This window comes from Lithobates pipiens, unplaced genomic scaffold (assembly GCF_037356315.1).
Source record: "Lithobates pipiens isolate NorthernLeopardFrog02 unplaced genomic scaffold, aLitPip1_a1.2 Scaffold_22, whole genome shotgun sequence".
Taxonomy (NCBI): domain Eukaryota; kingdom Metazoa; phylum Chordata; class Amphibia; order Anura; family Ranidae; genus Lithobates; species Lithobates pipiens.
In genome coordinates this window covers 6,801,931-6,825,582 of record NW_027507784.1, presented here as the reverse complement: position 1 = coordinate 6,825,582, position 23,652 = coordinate 6,801,931, and the positions used below count along the sequence as shown (strand labels likewise).

General features: G+C 49.1%; 1 protein-coding gene across 1 annotated transcript in view; it reads left to right on the top strand.

The window, feature by feature from the left end:
• The window catches only part of LOC143925276 (uncharacterized), a 68,916-nt gene that overhangs the window by 41,697 nt on the left and 3,567 nt on the right, over positions 1–23,652 (top strand). The window contains exons 7-11 of the mRNA XM_077449864.1: positions 14,093–14,236; positions 17,208–17,458; positions 17,539–17,661; positions 21,916–22,096; positions 23,330–23,497. Coding sequence (XP_077305990.1) covers positions 14,093–14,236; positions 17,208–17,458; positions 17,539–17,661; positions 21,916–22,096; positions 23,330–23,497 — 867 coding nt within the window. The remainder of the gene's footprint in view (positions 1–14,092; positions 14,237–17,207; positions 17,459–17,538; positions 17,662–21,915; positions 22,097–23,329; positions 23,498–23,652) is intronic.

The following is a 23,652-nucleotide window of genomic DNA, read 5'->3' as shown; positions in this document are numbered from 1 at the left end:
TCAGTGGGAGGAATAGTCCCCGGTTGTTGGTGTCAGTGGGAGGAATAGTCCCCTGTTGTTGGTGTCAGTGGGAGGAATAGTCCCATGTTGTTGGTGTCAGTGGGAGGAATAGTCCCCTGTTGTTGGTGTCAGTGGGAGGAATAGTCCCCTGTTGTTGGTGTCAGTGGGAGGAATAGTCCCCTGTTGTTGGTGTCAGTGGGAGGAATAGTGCCCTGTTGTTGGTGTCAGTGGGAGGAATAGTCCCCGGTTGTTGGTGTCAGTGGGAGGAATAGTCCCATGTTGTTGGTGTCAGTGGGAGGAATAGTCCCCGGTTGTTGGTGTCAGTGGGAGGAATAGTCCCCTGTTGTTGGTGTCAGTGGGAGGAATAGTGCCCCATCATTGGTGTCAGTGGGAGGAATGGTGCCCCATCATTGGTATCAGTGGGAGGAATAGTGCCCCATCATTGGTGTCAGTGGGAGGAATAGTCCCATGTTGTTGGTGTCAGTGGGAGGAATAGTCCCATGTTGTTGGTGTCAGTGGGAGGAATAGTCCCCTGTTGTTGGTGTCAGTGGGAGGAATAGTGTCCTGTTGTTGGTGTCAGTGGGAGGAATAGTCCCCTGTTGTTGGTGTCAGTGGGAGGAATAGTCCCCTGTTGTTGGTGTCAGTGGGAGGAATAGTCCCCTGTTGTTGGTGTCAGTGGGAGGAATAGTCCCATGTTGTTGGTGTCAGTGGGAGGAATAGTCCCCGGTTGTTGGTGTCAGTGGGAGGAATAGTCCCCTGTTGTTGGTGTCAGTGGGAGGAATAGTCCCATGTTGTTGGTGTCAGTGGGAGGAATAGTCCCCTGTTGTTGGTGTCAGTGGGAGGAATAGTCCCCTGTTGTTGGTGTCAGTGGGAGGAATAGTCCCCTGTTGTTGGTGTCAGTGGGAGGAATAGTCCCCTGTTGTTGGTGTCAGTGGGAGGAATAGTGCCCTGTTGTTGGTGTCAGTGGGAGGAATAGTCCCCGGTTGTTGGTGTCAGTGGGAGGAATAGTCCCATGTTGTTGGTGTCAGTGGGAGGAATAGTCCCCGGTTGTTGGTGTCAGTGGGAGGAATAGTCCCCTGTTGTTGGTGTCAGTGGGAGGAATAGTCCCCGGTTGTTGGTGTCAGTGGGAGGAATAGTCCCCTGTTGTTGGTGTCAGTGGGAGGAATAGTCCCCTGTTGTTGGTGTCAGTGGGAGGAATAGTCCCCTGTTGTTGGTGTCAGTGGGAGGAATAGTGCCACATCATTGGTATCAGTGGGAGGAATAGTGCCCCATCATTGGTGTCAGTTGGAGGAATAGTGCCCCATCATTTGGTATCAGTGGGAGGAATAGTGCCCCATCATTGGTGTCAGGGGGAGGAATAGTGCCCCATCGTTGGTATCAGTGGGAAGAATAGTGCCACATCATTGGTATCAGTGGGAGGAATAGTGCCCCATCATTGGTGTCAGTTGGAGGAATAGTGCCCCATCATTTGGTATCAGTGGGAGGAATAGTGCCCCATTATTGGTGTCAGGGGGAGGAATAGTGCCCCATTGTTGGTATCAGTGGGAGGAATAGTGCCACATCATTGGTATCAGTGGGAGGAATAGTGCCCCATCATTTGGTATCAGTGGGAGGAATAGGGCCCCATCATTGGTGTCAGGGGGAGGAATAGGGCCCCATCATTGGTATCAGTGGGAGGAATAGTGCCACATCATTGGTGTCAGTGGGAAGAATAGGGCCCCATCGTTGGTATCAGTGGGATGAATAGTGCCCCATCATTGGTGTCAGTTGGAGGAATAGTGCCCCATCATTTGGTATCAGTGGGAGGAATAGTGCCCCATCATTGGTGTCAGGGGGAGGAATAGTGCCCCATTGTTGGTATCAGTGGGAGGAATAGTGCCACATCATTGGTATCAGTGGGAGGAATAGTGCCCCATCATTTGGTATCAGTGGGAGGAATAGGGCCCCATCATTGGTGTCAGGGGGAGGAATAGTGCCCCATCGTTGGTATCAGTGGGAGGAATAGTGCCACATCATTGGTATCAGTGGGAGGAATAGTGCCCCATCATTTGGTATCAGTGGGAGGAATAGTGCCCCATCGTTGGTATCAGTGGGAGGAATAGTGCCCCATCATTTGGTATCAGTGGGAGGAATAGTGCCCCATCATTGGTGTCACTGGGAGGAATAGGGCCCCATCGTTGGTATCAGTGGGAAGAATAGTGCCCCATCATTGGTGTCAGTTGGAGGAATAGTGCCCCATCATTTGGTATCAGTGGGAGGAATAGTGCCCCATCATTGGTGTCAGGGGGAGGAATAGTGCCCCATTGTTGGTATCAGTGGGAGGAATAGTGCCACATCATTGGTATCAGTGGGAGGAATAGTGCCCCATCATTTGGTATCAGTGGGAGGAATAGGGCCCCATCATTGGTGTCAGGGGGAGGAATAGTGCCCCATCGTTGGTATCAGTGGGAGGAATAGTGCCACATCATTGGTATCAGTGGGAGGAATAGTGCCCCATCATTTGGTATCAGTGGGAGGAATAGTGCCCCATCGTTGGTATCAGTGGGAGGAATAGTGCCACATCGTTGGTATCAGTGGGAGGAATAGTGCCACATCATTGGTATCAGTGGGAAGAATAGTGCCCCATCATTGGTGTCAGTTGGAGGAATAGTGCCCCATCATTTGGTATCAGTGGGAGGAATAGTGCCCCATCATTGGTGTCAGGGGGAGGAATAGTGCCCCATTGTTGGTATCAGTGGGAGGAATAGTGCCACATCATTGGTGTCAGTGGGAGGAATAGTGCCCCATCATTTGGTATCAGGGGGAGGAATAGTGCCCCATCGTTGGTATCAGTGGGAGGAATAGTGCCACATCATTGGTGTCAGTGGGATTAATAGTGCCCCATCATAGGTAGAGGGAGGAATAGTGCCCCATCATTGGTGTCAGTGGGAGGAATGGTGCCCCATCATTGGTGTCAGTGGGGGGAATAGTGCCCCATCATTGGTATCAGTGGGAGGAATAGTGCCCTGTTGTTGGTGTCAGTGGGAGGAATAGTCCCATGTTGTTGGTGTCAGTGGGAGGAATAGTCCCATGTTGTTGGTGTCAGTGGGAGGAATAGTCCCCTGTTGTTGGTGTCAGTGGGAGGAATAGTGTCCTGTTGTTGGTGTCAGTGGGAGGAATAGTCCCCTGTTGTTGGTGTCAGTGGGAGGAATAGTCCCCTGTTGTTGGTGTCAGTGGGAGGAATAGTCCCCTGTTGTTGGTGTCAGTGGGAGGAATAGTCCCATGTTGTTGGTGTCAGTGGGAGGAATAGTCCCCGGTTGTTGGTGTCAGTGGGAGGAATAGTCCCCTGTTGTTGGTGTCAGTGGGAGGAATAGTCCCATGTTGTTGGTGTCAGTGGGAGGAATAGTCCCCTGTTGTTGGTGTCAGTGGGAGGAATAGTCCCCTGTTGTTGGTGTCAGTGGGAGGAATAGTCCCCTGTTGTTGGTGTCAGTGGGAGGAATAGTCCCCTGTTGTTGGTGTCAGTGGGAGGAATAGTCCCCTGTTGTTGGTGTCAGTGGGAGGAATAGTCCCCTGTTGTTGGTGTCAGTGGGAGGAATAGTCCCCTGTTGTTGGTGTCAGTGGGAGGAATAGTGCCCTGTTGTTGGTGTCAGTGGGAGGAATAGTCCCCGGTTGTTGGTGTCAGTGGGAGGAATAGTCCCATGTTGTTGGTGTCAGTGGGAGGAATAGTCCCCGGTTGTTGGTGTCAGTGGGAGGAATAGTCCCCTGTTGTTGGTGTCAGTGGGAGGAATAGTCCCCGGTTGTTGGTGTCAGTGGGAGGAATAGTCCCCTGTTGTTGGTGTCAGTGGGAGGAATAGTCCCCTGTTGTTGGTGTCAGTGGGAGGAATAGTCCCCTGTTGTTGGTGTCAGTGGGAGGAATAGTGCCACATCATTGGTATCAGTGGGAGGAATAGTGCCCCATCATTGGTGTCAGTTGGAGGAATAGTGCCCCATCATTTGGTATCAGTGGGAGGAATAGTGCCCCATCATTGGTGTCAGGGGGAGGAATAGTGCCCCATCGTTGGTATCAGTGGGAAGAATAGTGCCACATCATTGGTATCAGTGGGAGGAATAGTGCCCCATCATTGGTGTCAGTTGGAGGAATAGTGCCCCATCATTTGGTATCAGTGGGAGGAATAGTGCCCCATTATTGGTGTCAGGGGGAGGAATAGTGCCCCATTGTTGGTATCAGTGGGAGGAATAGTGCCACATCATTGGTATCAGTGGGAGGAATAGTGCCCCATCATTTGGTATCAGTGGGAGGAATAGGGCCCCATCATTGGTGTCAGGGGGAGGAATAGGGCCCCATCATTGGTATCAGTGGGAGGAATAGTGCCACATCATTGGTGTCAGTGGGAAGAATAGTATCCCATCATTGGTGTCAGTGGGATTAATAGTGCCCCATCATAGGTAGAGGGAGGAATAGTGCCCCATCATTGGTGTCAGTGGGAGGAATGGTGCCCCATCATTGGTGTCAGTGGGGGGAATAGTGCCCCATCATTGGTATCAGTGGGAGGAATGGTGCCCCATCATTGGTGTCAGTGGGAGGAATAGTGCCCCATCATTTGTGTCAGTGGGAGGAATAGTGCCCCATCATTGGTGTCAGTGGGAGGAATAGTCCCCTGTTGTTGGTGTCAGTGGGAGGAATAGTGCCCTGTTGTTGGTGTCAGTGGGAGGAATAGTCCCCTGTTGTTGGTGTCAGTGGGAGGAATAGTCCCCTGTTGTTGGTGTCAGTGGGAGGAATAGTCCCATGTTGTTGGTGTCAGTGGGAGGAATAGTCCCCGGTTGTTGGTGTCAGTGGGAGGAATAGTCCCATGTTGTTGGTGTCAGTGGGAGGAATAGTCCCATGTTGTTGGTGTCAGTGGGAGGAATAGTCCCCTGTTGTTGGTGTCAGTGGGAGGAATAGTCCCCTGTTGTTGGTGTCAGTGGGAGGAATAGTCCCCTGTTGTTGGTGTCAGTGGGAGGAATAGTCCCATGTTGTTGGTGTCAGTGGGAGGAATAGTCCCCGGTTGTTGGTGTCAGTGGGAGGAATAGTCCCATGTTGTTGGTGTCAGTGGGAGGAATAGTCCCATGTTGTTGGTGTCAGTGGGAGGAATAGTCCCATGTTGTTGGTGTCAGTGGGAGGAATAGTCCCCTGTTGTTGGTGTCAGTGGGAGGAATAGTCCCCTGTTGTTGGTGTCAGTGGGAGGAATAGTCCCATGTTGTTGGTGTCAGTGGGAGGAATAGTCCCCGGTTGTTGGTGTCAGTGGGAGGAATAGTCCCCTGTTGTTGGTGTCAGTGGGAGGAATAGTCCCATGTTGTTGGTGTCAGTGGGAGGAATAGTCCCCGGTTGTTGGTGTCAGTGGGAGGAATAGTCCCCTGTTGTTGGTGTCAGTGGGAGGAATAGTCCCCTGTTGTTGGTGTCAGTGGGAGGAATAGTCCCATGTTGTTGGTGTCAGTGGGAGGAATAGTCCCCGGTTGTTGGTGTCAGTGGGAGGAATAGTCCCCTGTTGTTGGTGTCAGTGGGAGGAATAGTCCCCTGTTGTTGGTGTCAGTGGGAGGAATAGTCCCCGGTTGTTGGTGTCAGTGGGAGGAATAGTCCCCTGTTGTTGGTGTCAGTGGGAGGAATAGTCCCCGGTCGTTGGTGTCAGTGGGAGGAATAGTCCCCTGTTGTTGGTGTCAGTGGGAGGAATAGTCCCCTGTTGTTGGTATCAGTGGGAGGAATAGTCCCCTGTTGTTGGTGTCAGTGGGAGGAATAGTCCCCGGTTGTTGGTGTCAGTGGGAGGAATAGTCCCCTGTTGTTGGTGTCAGTGGGAGGAATAGTCCCCTGTTGTTGGTGTCAGTGGGAGGAATAGTCCCCGGTTGTTGGTGTCAGTGGGAGGAATAGTGCCCTGTTGTTGGTGTCAGTGGGAGGAATAGTGTCCTGTTGTTGGTGTCAGTGGGAGGAATAGTGTCCTGTTGTTGGTGTCAGTGGGAGGAATAGTGCCCTGTTGTTGGTGTCAGTGGGAGGAATAGTGCCCTGTTGTTGGTGTCAGTGGGAGGAATAGTGTCCTGTTGTTGGTGTCAGTGGGAGGAATAGTGTCCTGTTGTTGGTGTCAGTGGGAGGAATAGTGTCCTGTTGTTGGTGTCAGTGGGAGGAATAGTCCCCGGTTGTTGGTGTCAGTGGGAGGAATAGTCCCCTGTTGTTGGTGTCAGTGGGAGGAATAGTCCCCTGTTGTTGGTGTCAGTGGGAGGAATAGTCCCCTGTTGTTGGTGTCAGTGGGAGGAATAGTCCCCGGTTGTTGGTGTCAGTGGGAGGAATAGTGCCCTGTTGTTGGTGTCAGTGGGAGGAATAGTGTCCTGTTGTTGGTGTCAGTGGGAGGAATAGTGTCCTGTTGTTGGTGTCAGTGGGAGGAATAGTGCCCTGTTGTTGGTGTCAGTGGGAGGAATAGTGCCCTGTTGTTGGTGTCAGTGGGAGGAATAGTGCCCTGTTGTTGGTGTCAGTGGGAGGAATAGTGTCCTGTTGTTGGTGTCAGTGGGAGGAATAGTGTCCTGTTGTTGGTGTCAGTGGGAGGAATAGTGTCCTGTTGTTGGTGTCAGTGGGAGGAATAGTGCCCTGTTGTTGGTGTCAGTGGGAGGAATGGTGTCTTGTATCAGTAAGAGGAACATTGTGGGCCGGATAAAGACAGGCAAAGGGCTGTATCTGGCCCCCGGGCCGCAGGTTGGAGACCACTGGTATAGAGGCTTACTGTACGATGTGAGATTTTGAATAATCCCCTGTTATCTGAGAACCCCTTGGTGTTGGAGGGTTTCTACAGTATCTTTGATGGTTCCCAGTTGGGCAATAAAAATCCCTGCAAGAGAACATTTACAATACTTTATTTTTTTCTGATACTCTTTTCCTGCTTTTTATTGCAGTTTTTGAGTTGGTTGCAAGGTCTCTTCAACAAGCCACCTAGGTGGGTCCTGCTGACCCTGGAAAGTGAGAGAGTAACATCAGGGCGTTGGGTTCCAATACAGTGGTGCTTCCAAGGAGAAGAGAGGGATATTAAGGGAAGATGGCTGAACAGTGAGGTGCAATGTGTGGCTTTCACAATTGACTGCTATGGGCCATCTACTATATGTGATTAGCCAAGTATGCCAAGCAACGCAGGATAATACGTCTTTATGAAGTATTTGTAACTGCCATCCTTAAAGGGCAACAGTAAAGTGTGAAAACTACAACTTCATGTGGACGTTCTTTTCTTGTGACTATAAAAGGCTAAAGGCAAGGGATGTTGTGGGAAAGAGAGGCCAAGTAGCAGCAGCCAAAGGCTGTAAGCGAAGGGACGGCATGACAGTTGCTTTGTATGCACTGTCGCCGTTTTTAGAGAACAATAATAGGGGGGCCGCTTTAAGAAGCCTGGTAGGCGGAGTTAGGGGGGGCGGAGCCATTACGTTCGGCCGGGAAGCCGAGCGGAAGTCAGGGCACTTGGAGAGCGGAGGAGGAAGAGATTCCCACCCACCCTCCCCTGTTTGTTAGTAGGATTTTGTTTTTGAGGGGGTGTGTTTACAGGGTGGGCAGGTTGTTTGGGGGGTCAGTTTAGAAGGGTAAGTGGTGCAGGTGGTAATTAGGTTGTACCCATCCATGGGGATGGGGATGGTTGGTGATGTACTTTCTGGTTACAAGGGGGCAGGCATGTACTGGCCATTGGGACTACAGGGAGTTTCCCGGTGGGCCGATGGCTCAGTGGGCCACTCTGATGCAAGGGGGCTGGTGATGGGACACTCTGATGTAAGGGGACGCTGATGGGACACTCTGATGTAAGGGGACGCTGATGGGACACTCTGATGTAAGGGGGCGCTGATGAGACACTCTGATGTAAGGGGGCGCTGATGAGACACTCTGATGTAAGGGGGCGCTGATGAGACACTTTGATGTAAGGGGGCGCTGATGAGACACTCTGATGTAAGGGGGCGCTGATGAGACACTCTGATGTAAGGGGGCGCTGATGAGACACTCTGATGTAAGGGGGTGCTGATGGGACACTCTGATGTAAGGGGGCGCTGATGAGACACTCTGATGTAAGGGGGCGCTGATGAGACACTCTGATGTAAGGGGGCGCTGATGAGACACTCTGATGTAAGGGGGCGCTGATGAGACACTCTGATGTAAGGGGGCGCTGATGAGACACTCTGATGTAAGGGGGCGCTGATGAGACACTCTGATGTAAGGGGGCGCTGATGAGACACTCTGATGTAAGGGGTTGCTGATGAGACACTCTGATGTAAGGGGGTGCTGATGAGACACTCTGATGTAAGGGGGCGCTGATGAGACACTCTGATGTAAGGGGGTGCTGATGAGACACTCTGATGTAAGGGGTGCTGATGAGACACTCTGATGTAAGGGGGTGCTGATGGGACACTCTGATGTAAGGGGGCGCTGATGAGACACTCTGATGTAAGGGGGCGCTGATGAGACACTCTGATGTAAGGGGGCGCTGATGGGACACTCTGATGTAAGGGGGCGCTGATGAGACACTCTGATGTAAGGGGGCGCTGATGGGACACTCTGATGTAAGGGGGTGCTGATGGGACACTCTGATGTAAGGGGTGCTGATGGGACATTCTGATGTAAGGGGGCGCTGATGGGACACTCTGATGTAAGGGGGCGCTGATGGGACACTCTGATGTAAGGGGGCGCTGATGGGACACTCTGATGTAAGGGGGCTGCTCAGGGGACACTCTGATGTAAGGGGCGCTGATGAGACACTCTGATGTAAGGGGGCGCTGATGAGACACTCTGATGTAAGGGGCGCTGATGAGACACTCTGATGTAAGGGGGCGCTGATGAGACACTCTGATGTAAGGGGGTGCTGATGGGACACTCTGATGTAAGGGGGCGCTGATGAGACACTCTGATGTAAGGGGGCGCTGATGAGACACTCTGATGTAAGGGGGTGCTGATGAGACACTCTGATGTAAGGGGGCTGCTGATGGGACACTCTGATGTAAGGGGGTGCTGATGGGACACTCTGATGTAAGGGGCGCTGATGAGACACTCTGATGTAAGGGGTGCTGATGGGACACTCTGATGTAAGGGGTGCTGATGGGACACTCTGATGTAAGGGGGCGCTGATGAGACACTCTGATGTAAGGGGTGCTGATGGGACACTCTGATGTAAGGGGTGCTGATGGGACACTCTGATGTAAGGGGTGCTGATGGGACACTCTGATGTAAGGGGTGCTGATGGGACACTCTGATGTAAGGGGTGCTGATGGGACACTCTGATGTAAGGGGTGCTGATGGGACACTCTGATGTAAGGGGTGCTGATGGGACACTCTGATGTAAGGGGGCTGGTGATGGGACACTCTGATGTAAGGGGGCTGGTGATGGGACACTCTGATGTAAGGGGTGCTGATGGGACACTCTGATGTAAGGGGTGCTTATGGGACACTCTGATGTAAGGGGGCGCTGATGAGACACTCTGATGTAAGGGGGCGCTGATGGGACACTCTGATGTAAGGGGGGGCTGATGGGACACTCTGATGTAAGGGGGTGCTGATGAGACACTCTGATGTAAGGGGGGGCTGATGGGACACTCTGATGTAAGGGGGCGCTGATGGGACACTCTGATGTAAGGGGGCGCTGATGGGACACTCTGATGTAAGGGGGCTGCTCAGGGGACACTCTGATGTAAGGGGCGCTGATGAGACACTCTGATGTAAGGGGGCGCTGATGAGACACTCTGATGTAAGGGGCGCTGATGAGACACTCTGATGTAAGGGGGCGCTGATGAGACACTCTGATGTAAGGGGGTGCTGATGGGACACTCTGATGTAAGGGGGCGCTGATGAGACACTCTGATGTAAGGGGTGCTGATGGGACACTCTGATGTAAGGGGTGCTGATGGGACACTCTGATGTAAGGGGTGCTGATGGGACACTCTGATGTAAGGGGGCGCTGATGAGACACTCTGATGTAAGGGGTGCTGATGGGACACTCTGATGTAAGGGGTGCTGATGGGACACTCTGATGTAAGGGGTGCTGATGGGACACTCTGATGTAAGGGGTGCTGATGGGACACTCTGATGTAAGGGGGCTGGTGATGGGACACTCTGATGTAAGGGGTGCTGATGGGACACTTTGATGTAAGGGGTGCTGATGGGACACTCTGATGTAAGGGGCGCTGATGGGACACTCTGATGTAAGGGGGCTGGTGATGGGACACTCTGATGTAAGGGGCGCTGATGGGACACTCTGATGTAAGGGGGCGCTGATGGGACACTCTGATGTAAGGGGTGCTGATGGGACACTCTGATGTAAGGGGCGCTGATGGGACACTCTGATGTAAGGGGGCGCTGATGGGACACTCTGATGTAAGGGGGCTGGTGATGGGACACTCTGATGTAAGGGGTGCTGATGGGACACTCTGATGTAAGGGGCGCTGATGGGACACTCTGATGTAAGGGGGCGCTGATGGGACACTCTGATGTAAGGGGGTGCTGATGGGACACTCTGATGTAAGGGGGCGCTGATGGGACACTCTGATGTAAGGGGGCGCTGATGGGACACTCTGATGTAAGGGGGCTGCTCAGGGGACACTCTGATGTAAGGGGCGCTGATGAGACACTCTGATGTAAGGGGGCGCTGATGAGACACTCTGATGTAAGGGGGTGCTGATGGGACACTCTGATGTAAGGGGGCGCTGATGAGACACTCTGATGTAAGGGGTGCTGATGGGACACTCTGATGTAAGGGGTGCTGATGGGACACTCTGATGTAAGGGGTGCTGATGGGACACTCTGATGTAAGGGGGCGCTGATGAGACACTCTGATGTAAGGGGTGCTGATGGGACACTCTGATGTAAGGGGTGCTGATGGGACACTCTGATGTAAGGGGTGCTGATGGGACACTCTGATGTAAGGGGTGCTGATGGGACACTCTGATGTAAGGGGGCTGGTGATGGGACACTCTGATGTAAGGGGTGCTGATGGGACACTCTGATGTAAGGGGTGCTGATGGGACACTCTGATGTAAGGGGGCTGGTGATGGGACACTCTGATGTAAGGGGCGCTGATGGGACACTCTGATGTAAGGGGCGCTGATGGGACACTCTGATGTAAGGGGGCTGGTGATGGGACACTCTGATGTAAGGGGTGCTGATGGGACACTCTGATGTAAGGGGTGCTGATGGGACACTCTGATGTAAGGGGGCTGGTGATGGGACACTCTGATGTAAGGGGCGCTGATGGGACACTCTGATGTAAGGGGTGCTGATGGGACACTCTGATGTAAGGGGGCTGGTGATGGGACACTCTGATGTAAGGGGTGCTGATGGGACACTCTGATGTAAGGGGCGCTGATGGGACACTCTGATGTAAGGGGCGCTGATGGGACACTCTGATGTAAGGGGGCTGGTGATGGGACACTCTGATGTAAGGGGGCTGGTGATGGGACACTCTGATGTAAGGGGTGCTGATGGGACACTCTGATGTAAGGGGTGCTGATGGGACACTCTGATGTAAGGGGGCTGGTGATGGGACACTCTGATGTAAGGGGTGCTGATGGGACACTCTGATGTAAGGGGCGCTGATGGGACACTCTGATGTAAGGGGGCTGGTGATGGGACACTCTGATGTAAGGGGTGCTGATGGGACACTCTGATGTAAGGGGTGCTGATGGGACACTCTGATGTAAGGGGGCTGGTGATGGGACACTCTGATGTAAGGGGCGCTGATGGGACACTCTGATGTAAGGGGTGCTGATGGGACACTCTGATGTAAGGGGTGCTGATGGGACACTCTGATGTAAGGGGTGCTGATGGGACACTCTGATGTAAGGGGGCTGGTGATGGGACACTCTGATGTAAGGGGTGCTGATGGGACACTCTGATGTAAGGGGGCTGGTGATGGGACACTCTGATGTAAGGGGCGCTGATGGGACACTCTGATGTAAGGGGCGCTGATGGGACACTCTGATGTAAGGGGGCTGGTGATGGGACACTCTGATGTAAGGGGGCGCTGATGGGACACTCAAAATGTAAGTGGGCCGGTCTGGATGAAGTCCAAGGCCAAATTTCTTTCCCAGTCCAGCTCTGCAAGGGGGTAACCGGAGGAGAAAAGGGGTAGGTCACTGCATCCCGAGACAGGGGAGGCCGTCTGGAGGTCAAGAGGTCAAATATATGGTGCAGTGACCAGTAAGGTTGTGGATATGCTAATGACCCATGTTCCAGTGTTAAAGGAAAAGTTTACAAGTTATTAAAAGTTATTTATTGAAAGTTTATATTTTTATATTTATACATATTTTGGTTAATAAATCAAGGCCTTTGGCCCTTTACTCCAAACACAGTCTGGTCTGGTTTAATGGGGTGTGAAGGGGTTTGGAGGAAAGGGAGGAGTTGGGGGGTATGTGGTGAAATGAGGGGGGGAAGTGTCAGACAATACAAATGTCAAGACTATGGTAAGGAGTTGAGAACAATATGGAGATGGCTAAAGCCCCGTACACACGAGAGGACTTATGTCTGACAGACTTCCGAAGGAGTTCCGTCGGAGTTCTGCTGGAATTCCGACGGAGTTCTGACGGACTTTTCGGCTGAGCGGACTTGGCCACACACAATCACACTAAACTCCGACGGATTGGAACGTGATGACGTACGACTGGACTCGAATAAGGAAGTTCATAGCCAGTAGCCAATAGCTGCCCTAGCGTCGGTTTTAGTCCGTTGGAATAGCATACACACGAGTGAATTTTTCGAAGGGACCGGGTCCGGCGGAGTTCCTTCGGAAAAATTTGAAGCATGTTCCATATTCTAAAGTCCTTCGGACTTTGGCGAGTCAAAAGTCCGTTGCAGCCCACACACGATCGAATAGTCTGATGGACTCAGTCCGTCGGACTTTGGATGTTGAAAAGTCCGCTCGTGTGTACGGGGCTTAAGAACTACCGACAGTGGGTTGTAGTCCTATTCAAGAAAAAGCGACCCAGGGCAATGACAGCTCTAAGCCCTTGTACACACGGTCGGAGAATCCGTCGGAATGTGTCCTATCGGACCGTGTCATTGGATAATCCGACTGTGTGTGGTCTGCATCGGACTGATTCCTTCGGAATATCCATCTGACCCAATTTTCCAACTTTTTTGGAAATATTTTCCGACCAACTGGTTCGATCGGACATACTCCGATCATGTGTAGAGAATTTTAATCGGACCAAGTGCCACGCATGCTCAGATCAAATTCCTACACCAAAGCTATTGGCTACTAGCCTGAATCTAGTCCCATCGTAATGAAATAACGTCATCACGTTCTGAAAGATCGGATTTTTCAACAACTTAGTCCCTCTTAGCCCTTGTACACACGGTCGGAGAATCTGTCGGAATGTGTCTTATCGGACCACGTCGTCGAATAATCCGACTGTATGTGTGGTCTGCATCGGACTGATTCCGTCGGACCCAATTTTCCAACATGTTGGAAATATTTCCCGACTAACTGGTTCGATCGGACATACTCCGATCATGTGTAGAGAATTTTGATCGGACAAAGTGCCACGCATGCTCAGATCAAATTCCTACATCAAAGCTATTGGCTACTAGCCTGAACGTAGTCCCGTCGTAACGAAATTACGTCATCACGTTCTGAAAGATCGGATTTTTCAACAACTTAGTCCGACCCGTGTGTATGCAACAGTTTTCGGACAAGATCCGACGGACAAAATCTGACAGACAAAATCCGACGGACAAAATCCGACGGACAAAATCCGACGGATTTGGTTGTCGAAATCTCCGACCGTGTGTACAAGGGCTTAAAGCTGGAAATGGTGAAGTCCTTGTCATTTCCAGGTTCATTAATTGCAGAGGAGATTGTGTAATGGTCATCCTAATGCCATAATCCAATATAGTCAAGGGGCTCCCTCAATCACATTGTGCTGAGCGTGGGGGGGGGGGGGGGGTGGAAACATCAATACCAAGCTCACAACAGCAATAGACTTTTAAAAACCGACCTTGGTAGGCAAGTGGTAAAGGCGCTAGGTAAGATACGGCACCTTATGATGGGGTCCACCATGTGGTCCACATCAATGATGAATAAGCTTTATGCAATGTGATCATCAGAGACTATTTTTACGTAAATAATTTCTCTTTCAGAGGGGACTTCCTTTACTCTACTAACAGATACACATCTCACCTCTTTGGGTTTCTCATCCAACCTGGAAAGTGTTCTGAATGAATTGGCTTCAAGATTTCCCTGTGTTACCCGACAATATACCGCAATAAAACTAGACTATGCAGGTAAATAGAAAGTCACTTCTATAATCGGTTACTTATTGGTTTGCTCTGAGATTTTGGTTTTAAAGGAGAATCTGTGCCAGTGAACAATTGTTTCCCCCGTCGATCTTTTCTTTGTCTATGTATTTGGACATCTTCCGTGAATGTCAGAGATAACTATCCCGTATTGTCTCAGGCTCGGTTCACACAGGGGCAACACGACTTGACTTGACTTGGCGTGACTTGGCGTGACTTACAACACTACTTTAAGTCGCCCCAGGCCAGGCGACTTGCCGTGGCCAATCAGAGAATGAGCTCTCAGGGGGGGAACTCCTTTTGAGAGCTGATAATTCTCTGAGAGTCGCCTCTGTATAGACGGAGATCCGACTTGGAGGCGACCTCCATTGAAATCAATGGGTACCAGTCGCCTACAAGTCGGATTGAAGTAGTACAGGAACCTTTTCTGAAGTCGGAGCGACTTCAGTAGTGTGCATTAAGACGGCTCTCATTCACTTACATTGATTTCTACATGTTGTGCGACCTGAGGTGACTTGGGGTGACTTGAAGTCGGATCTGAGTCGCCCCTGTGTGAACCGGCACTTAGTATAGTACTTCAATGTTAATTTGTACTAAGCACATCCATATAGAGCAGAGTTTCTTAACCAGGGTTCCGTGGAAAGCCTTGGGTGCCTCCAGAGGTTTCGAAGAGTTCCTTGAGCAATGAGCAATTTCTGCCTCTCAGATAAGTTCCCATTGACGCCATTCATATTTTTAGCTACCTGTAAAGAGTAATTCTTACCAATGTCCAAAGCCGTAAGGAGCATTCTTCCCACTGACCATCATAGCAATGTATCATGAGTTGTAGATATAGGAATTTTTAGCAGGATTTCCACTGAGACTGGAAAGTTCTTTTAAGGCAGTGGTGGCCCCCATCCATGCGCCCAGCCCCTTTCAGGATGCCGGACACAGGGATTCCATTGGCGGGGTGGTACATTTTGAAGCACCTGATTAGACCCTGAGGCTCTACTAAGCTTCAAAATAGGGTGGGATCGGGGTGCAGAGAGTGCGCCCTGACCCACCCAATTGTGTGACAATAGCAAATTAACTTTTTGCTATTTTCACACTAACTTTCCTCCCTGCCAATCAGGAGGCAGGGCGTCAGCCCTGCTTCCTGATGGGCCAAAGCGCTAGGCCACCCTATTGGATGCCTGGTGCTTAGGAAGAGGAGCGAGGAGACTCTCGCTGGAGCTTTGAGAGGTAAGTCCACTCGGCTGCATGCCCCCCATCTCCCCTGAAGGCATGGATCGTGGCTCTGGACCCCCCCCCCCCCTTGGGCATGAAAGGGTGTCAGGGCCGCTTTCCACATGAGGGGGGGATGCAGCCAGAGTGGGCACAGTGGCTGCATTTGGTGGGCACAGGTGGCTGCATTTGATGGACAAGTGGCTGCATTTGATAGGCACAAATTGCTGCATTTGATTTGGCAGGTGGTGGCATTTGGGCACAGGTGGCTGCATTTGATGGGCACAAGTGGCTGCATATGATGGGCACAGTGGCTGCATATGATGGGCACAGTGGCTGCATATGATGGGCACAGTGGCTGCATATGATGGGCACAGTGGCTGCATATGATGGGCACAGTGGCTGCATTTAATGGGCACAGTGGCTGCATATGATGGGCACAAGTGGCTGCATATGACGGGCACAGTGGCTGCGTTTGATGGGCAAGTGGACGCATATGATGGGCACAGGTGTTAACATTTGATGGGCACAGATGGCTGCATATGATGGGCACAAGTGGCTGTGTGTGATGGGTACAAGTGGCTGCGTTTTATGGACACAGTGGCTATGTTTGATGGGCACATTGGCTGTGTTTGGTGGGCACAAGTTGCTGCGTTTGATGGGCACAAATGGTTGCATTTGATGGGCACAAATGGCTGCATTTGATGGGCACAAGTGGCTGCATACGATGGGCACAGTGAGGCTGCAATTGATGGGGGTGTTTCAGTATTTTTCAGTTTGTTTGCGCCCCCCCAAAACTTTTGAGCACCAGCTGCCACTGTTTTAAGGGCTCCTCTGTTTTTAAAAGTTTGGGAAAGGCTGATATAGAACATTAAGGGTTCAGTGCCTTTATTTTATTTTGTATTATATAAAGCTAAACTACAGGAATTGGGCAAAATACACCCCTGTAGTGGCTTCTCCCACACTGCAATGGTTAAATGCTCTGAGGGCACGTGTATAAAGTGTAAGGGCTTGCTTATCCTTGTGTTTGTCTGTAGTTTTCAAAGAGGGTGTTTTAATGTTGGTGAGGATGTGTTACGTTGCCTCCTCCCCACCTGTTTTAAACCCTAGAAGCCTGCACCACCATTGTACATGATTGCTGGGCAGTTGAAGTATGGTCCCATTCACTTGTATTGGTTGCATTCCACAGATGGTACTGAAAACTGAATTCAACAGCAGCGGTCATTTTTACAAAGCATTGTGAATTCAGCATGTATATACCCTTATATGGCTGCCCCTGTAGCTTAGGGAGAGTGGTGGGGGGGGGGCAGTAAAAACTCTGCTTAAACATTTTTTACTGCCCTCCAACTGCAAGTGTAAACTAAACATATTATCTTACTTCTCAATCCAGTAGAGTCCATCCAGATGTGTGACTGGCCCCACAAAACTTTCTCTCTAAGTTCTTTAGTCTACAGTTTCAAGCGTTCCTCCTATTGTACAATTCAGGTAAAAAAAAAACCTGTACTGTACGTGATGATGCCAACGGAACCCCTCACTTCCACTTACTGCCTGAAGCTTCAGGCAGAAGAAAATGTTGCTGGAGTGAGGAATAGTGTAAGTAACACACCTTATCCCTGCACCCTAAAATACACAAGCAGAGCGGAACGTAAAGGGTAGACATTTATCAAATTCCCAGAATCCAGCTTTAGATTTATAGATTGCTAATTAGATGATTTATATCTGATAACCTAACTTAATCTATCTGCTTTCTGCTCAGAAACAAATGAAACCCTCACTACCGAGCAAAGCTATTTTCTGCAAAGCATAAAAGCAAACTATGGGGATGGTCAGATCGATCAACATCTGCTTGAATGCAATCAGTCCCTCCTGTATGGGCTGAGGAGAGCTCTGGAGATTTCCCCCGCTGAGTCCATGATTGCCGTATTCACTTCTGGTTCCATGACTGATTACAATGACACTCAGCTCCTGTCTGAGGTTTACACATTGCTGGAGGATAAGAAGTCCCAAGTAGGAGTCTTCCATGTAAATTTATATATCGTCTATGTATCTCTGATCCATAGCTAAACATATTACCTATTCTTATCCAGGTTTACTTCCTGCTGTACCCAGGATATTGTACCATGAATGCCACACAGGAGGAAATATTCAATAACATTTCATCAATTAGTTTTACAAGAACCACTGTAGTGAATGATTCCTATTACGAACAGGTAAGAATTTGTATTGGTAAATGTATAATGGTGAAGTCCGAGTACTCTTGATGCCAACAGATTTCCATTCTGCACTCTTATAGAAAATAGACTTGTGCACAACGGAAAATTTCATTTAGTTTCGGTTCGTTGTCATTCGTATAATACGTCATTTCGTTCTGTTATATTCGTTATGTTACTTTAATACGTTTTCGGATAATTCGTTATTATTCGTAGAGTGTCGAATTCATTTGTTAAAATTCGCTATTTATGTATGTATAGACATTCGTGATAACGATTCGTAGTTTGGAAAGTCGTTTGTTTATTGAATCTTTTAATACACACAATGACAACGTCTCTTCTCCTCCGCTCCAATACAGTACAACACCCTTCTCACTCAGTTCTCAGAAAAGCACTTTGCCAGTAATCCATCCTCCGGCACAAAATTAATTAGCTGATTGGACTATAAGATTTTCTTTGAGCTGACCTTTTCTTTCATTAAACCTTTAAGAATTACCGAATCATTTCGAATTAATTTGTTATATTTCTTTCGTATTCGTTGTAATTCGTTATTTTTTTTATTCGGACATTCGGATGCATCCGAATGTCCGAAAGATGCAAAATTCGGCCAAATTTCGATTAGTTAAGAAACGAATTGCACGAGCCTAATAGAAAACTTAGATCTCAACTTGGACATACTCCCTTGTAGTGGACCTGTATCCCCTCTTCCCCTGACCCCCCCCCCCCCCCCCCCCCATTATCCTCTGCCCACACCTGCTATCATAATTTGAAAACAGCATGGTCATGCATGGCTCTGCCCAGACAGCAACATCAATCATTTACAGTGTACTGTAAATTAATAGAGCTTGTGTTGGACTGACTGGATAGGTCACTGGTCCTGAGCGGGTACTTGTGTGGGCAGAAGGAAGAAATGTCTTCCGGTGGATAGTGCTCAGTGATGGATGGTGATGATGGGCCCTCTCGGGGATTGGGCTATTGCCTTTTCTGTGTGACTTAATGACGTTTCAGCATGTACACTTAGATAAAAAAGAAAGTAGCGCCCAGCATCAAGAGAAATTTAAAATGAAAATAACTCACCACTGTAACTGATACGCCCACTGGGACACACACACCTGAGCGCTAGCCCAGGCTCGCCTCCCTGGTAAATTGTCAAAATAAGAAATGGCTGCACCTCACATGGGCTCCAAGTAAAGTGCATAGGAAGATTAAAATATCCAAAATGACACCAGAGGACACCAGCAGTGCTCAAGGTAGATGCATTCCACACAACAGAAATGTGCTTAATCATTAATGATAATATAATAAGTAATGATTAAGCACATTTCTGTTGTGTGAAATGCATCTACCTTGACCACTGCTGGTGTCCTCTGGTGTCATTTTGGATATTTTCATAGTCCAATAAACTTTACTTGGAGCCCACCCATGTGAGGTGCAGCCATTTCCTATTTTTATTTCCAGAGAGGTTTGACTTATAAAATATGGTTCGTGGGTCTTTAATAAAAATTAGCAACATGTGCTTTTCGGGAGAATAGCCTCCCCCCTCCTTCAGGGCTGTTGTTGCGTACTACTTGGTGGAAAGATTCCCATGAGTGGTTATGTTGGATCAAAGTTTCTGAATGGTGGGATTCTTGCTTTCTTTGTATAAGCTGCCCAGTGTGAATTATAATCAATAGAGTACAAATACCGTCAGTCATTGCGGCTGCCAGCTTGAAGTTCTCAATGAACTAGGAGGGTGCTAGTGAGCTCATGTAATCAATGTAGTCAATGTAGTTCATTGATCTTCCTGCTCTCAGGCAACTTACCTGCCAATATTGGAGGTACCAGCAGACAGTTATCCGGAGAGTCTCCAGGAGCCTGGCATTGCACCTGCCATCTTCTCTGCAGGCTCCTTAAAAAAATATTGTTTCACCTGCAAAAAAATGTGTATTTATATTTCTTTTTCAGAAGGTGACCTTAGCCTTTAAAGAGGAAGTAAACCCTGATGAGTTTACTTCCTCTTTCATTCCCTGCAAAGGCAAAGCATAATGGACTACTATGCATCACATCGCATCGCATAGTAGTCCATTATGTGTCACATACCTGACACAGGAGCCAGCGAAGTCACCGCTGTCCCCTGTAGTCCGCCGCATCCATCTTCTTCGCGGAGCTCCGCCGCTGTCTTTCGGCGAAGCCGCGATGGCGTCACTCCCGCGCATGCGCACGGGAGCCGAGACGTGCGGCATTGCGCGGCATCTTCGTTATCGAGGATGCCACCGCTCAGTGCGCCTGCGCGCAGCTGTCTACGGCGCATGCGCCGCAGACAGCGGTGCCCATCTTCGGGCAAATATCTTCTATGCCGCGTACACATGGTCGGAGAATCTGTCGGAATGAGTCTTATCGGACCGTGTCGTCAGATAATCCGACTGTGTGTGGTATGCATCGGACTGATTCCGTCCGAATCTCCGTCGGACCCAATTTTCCAACATGTTGGAAATATTTTCCGACCAACTGGGCCGGACGGACCTAATCCGATCATGTGTAGAGAATTTTGATCGGACCAAGTGCCACGCATGCTCAGATCAAATTCCTACATCAAAGCTATTGGCTACTAGCCTGAATCTAGTCCCACCTTTACGAAATTACGTCATCACGTTCTGAAAGATCGGATTTTTCGACAACTTAGTCCGACCGTGTGTATGCAACAGTTTCGGACACAATCCGTCAGACTAAATCTGACGGACAAATTCCAACGGATTTGGTTGTGGAAATCTCCGACCGTGTGTACAGGGGCCTAAACCGTATAGGTTTGGGAGATATTTCTTGGACCTATAGGTAAGCCTTAATCTAGGCTTACCTGTAGGTCAAAGTGGTTTGTAAGGGTTTACAACCACTTTAACTCTGTTGTTTAAACAAAGTGGCTGGAGATTCCCATCATCTATATCAGACCCTTATCCTTGATGAGGGTCTGATATGGATGTTAAGGGAGATCCTCCTAAAAGAAATATTAATGGGTTCCTCCTGCAAATCCATTGCAGACCCTTAACCATGCTAGAGGTCTGGCATGGATTTTAAGGTGGACCTCATGCAAAAAAAAAAAAAAAAAAATTGGTTGTGGTCTCCCCAAAATCCATACCAAACCATTTATAATGCAATGTGGTCACTAGATAGGAAATAGGTATACTCCTCAGTGCCATCAAATTATATTTCCCACCATTCAGCCCTTGTACACACGGTCTGAGATTCCAACGGAATGTGTCCGATCGGAGCGTTTTGTCGGATATTCCGACTGTGTGTGGTCTGCATCGGACTGTTTCCGTCGGAGTTTCCAACTTGTCGGTAAAATTTTCCGACAACATGATCCGATCGGACATACTCCGATCATGTGTAGAGAATTCCGATCGGACAAAGTGCCACGCATGCTCAGATTAAAATCCTAGACCAAAGCTATTGGCTACTAGCCTGAACGTAGTCCCGTCGAAACGAAATAAGGTCATCACGTTCTGAATGATCGGATTTTCCGCCAACTTTGTCCGACCGTGTGTATGGAACAGTTTCGGACAAAATCCGATGGATTTGGTTGTCGGAATGTCCGACCGTGTGTACAAGGGCTCAGCCCCTGTACACACGGTCGGAGATTTCCACAGCCAAATCCGTCGGATTTTGCCTGTCGGATTTTGTCCGTTGGATCTTGTCTGAAACTGTTGCATACACACGGTCGGACTAAGTTGTCGAAAAATCCGATCATTCAGAACGTGATGACGTGATTTCGTTACGATGGGACTACGTTCAGGCTAGTAGCCAATAGCTTTGATTTAGGAATTTGATCTGAGCATGCGTGGCACTTGGTCCGATGAAAATGCTCTACACATGATCGGATTAGGTCCATCCGGCCCAGTTGGTCGGGAAATATTTCCAACATGTTGAAAAATTGGGTCGGACAGAGATTCCGACGGAATCAGTCCGATGGAGACCACACACACAGTCAGATTATCCGACGACACGGTCCGATAAGACGCAATCCGACAGATTATCCGACCCGTGTGTACAAGGGCTCACACATTCTCAATCTGCAGATAACATTTGATTTTTCTCCATTCGCACTGAATTAATTGATGAAGCAAGGTAGTATTATTGACGGATAGACCCCTAAAAGTTTCCCTGACCCAACCCACTGAATTTAACTCGTCAGTCATTGGACTGTTGTTAATTATGCTAAACGCTAACCTCTAGTCACATTTAACAACATTTAATCTGTGCTCTTTCTCTTATATTTAGCAATTATTGCACGCAATGGAACTACTTTTAACGAAACCTCTGAATTCATCTGTGATGATCCTGGGCATAAAATTGAATGTTGTTGACAAATACACTGAAGTGTTCGATATCACAACGTCCTTATCATATTTACTGATCACAAGAGATGACAAATTCACTATTAATTTCACCGACCCGAATGGTAAGAGTGTTATTGTAGATTTACAGAAAAAAAAATCATATCAATTTGTTGGCCAGCTTAAAATGGTTGTAAACCTCAGACATGAAATATGAAGAAAGTATATCCCTCTATAGCATGTACTTATCCCAATCCAAAGCACTACGTGTCATTTCTGTCTGCTGCCTCCTTCCTCTGCTAGTTCTGACAAGTTTTGATAAAAGACAAGTGACCTGACACCAAGGCATATGGAAGAGTTTACAACCACTTAAAGTTCATATAATGCATTGATAGGGGAAAAACCATTCAGAGAGCCCACTGGCTAAGATTAAAGAGGATCTTCACCCCACAATAAAAAAAAAAAAAAAAAAAACTCAGCAGCTACAAATACTGTAGCTAATGGCTCTTAATAAAAGGATACTTACCTGTCGAGGGATTCAGCTCCATCCTCAAGTAGTACTCCCTGGAGTGACCACCTGGCATGGAGAGAGACGGTCACTGTGTCTCAGGAGGGGACGCATCGTGTCGGTGATCTGTCCTGCTGTCACTGGGAGAGTCGATTTCATGTGTGTGTGTGCCGCCCAATCTAATGTCTTACAGTTTTTACCTTAAAGCGGAGCTCCACCCTAAAGTGGAGCTTCCGCTCATTGGAACCCTCCCCCCCTCCGGCGCCACAATTGGCACCTTTCAGGGGGGGGGGGGTGCAGGTACCTGTACAGTACAGGTATCTGCACCCACTTCCGGCAAAGATATCTGCAGAATATACGCCCCTTTCCGCAGAATCTACGCCCCTTTACGAAGGTCCCCCTCTGTCTGCTGGGAAACACACGGATCCCAGAGACAGCGGGGACCATCCTTATTGCGCAGCGCGACTCACGCATGCGCAGTAGGGAACCGGGAAATGAAGCTCCACTTCCTGATTCCCATACCCAAGATGGCGGCGGCAGCACCCGAGAGACGATCGAGAGATCGGCTTCGGGTGCCGACATCGCGGGCGCGCTGGGCGGGTAAGTGTCCTTATTTTAAAAGTCAGCAGCTGCAGTATTTGTAGCTGCTGGCTTTTAAAAAAAAAAAAAAAATGGCGGACTCCCGGCGGACTCCCGCTTTAATATCTACCTTAAATCACATTGCTAGTTGCACTTGTTTGTAGCTTTTGTAAATGGCTGTGCCAGTAAATTTTGGGTATCATGCCAGTAAGTTTTTATCAGTTGATATATTATTTGTGTGAATAAATTATTATTTATACTCTCTCCTTAGGAAATACATTGACATTAGAGGAAAATCCCAATATCCTCCATTATAATTTCAACGTCTATGATCACGTCTTCATAAGTTCCCGTTTAGTGAAAAGTCCGGCTGCGGGAACCTGGATTCTAAATGCTTGGGGGAACGGATCACTTACTGTTCAGATATTGGGCTTTACTGGTAAGTTCTATCAGTTTATATATTGTAACAAAACCTCACCTCTTCCACATGTATCACTCTTTAAGGCCTCATTTAAACAGCCAGCTGGGGGACAGTAAAAACAGGTACTTGGGTTGCAGTGTTACTGGCCCTCCCCCCGACAGCTGAGCCACAAG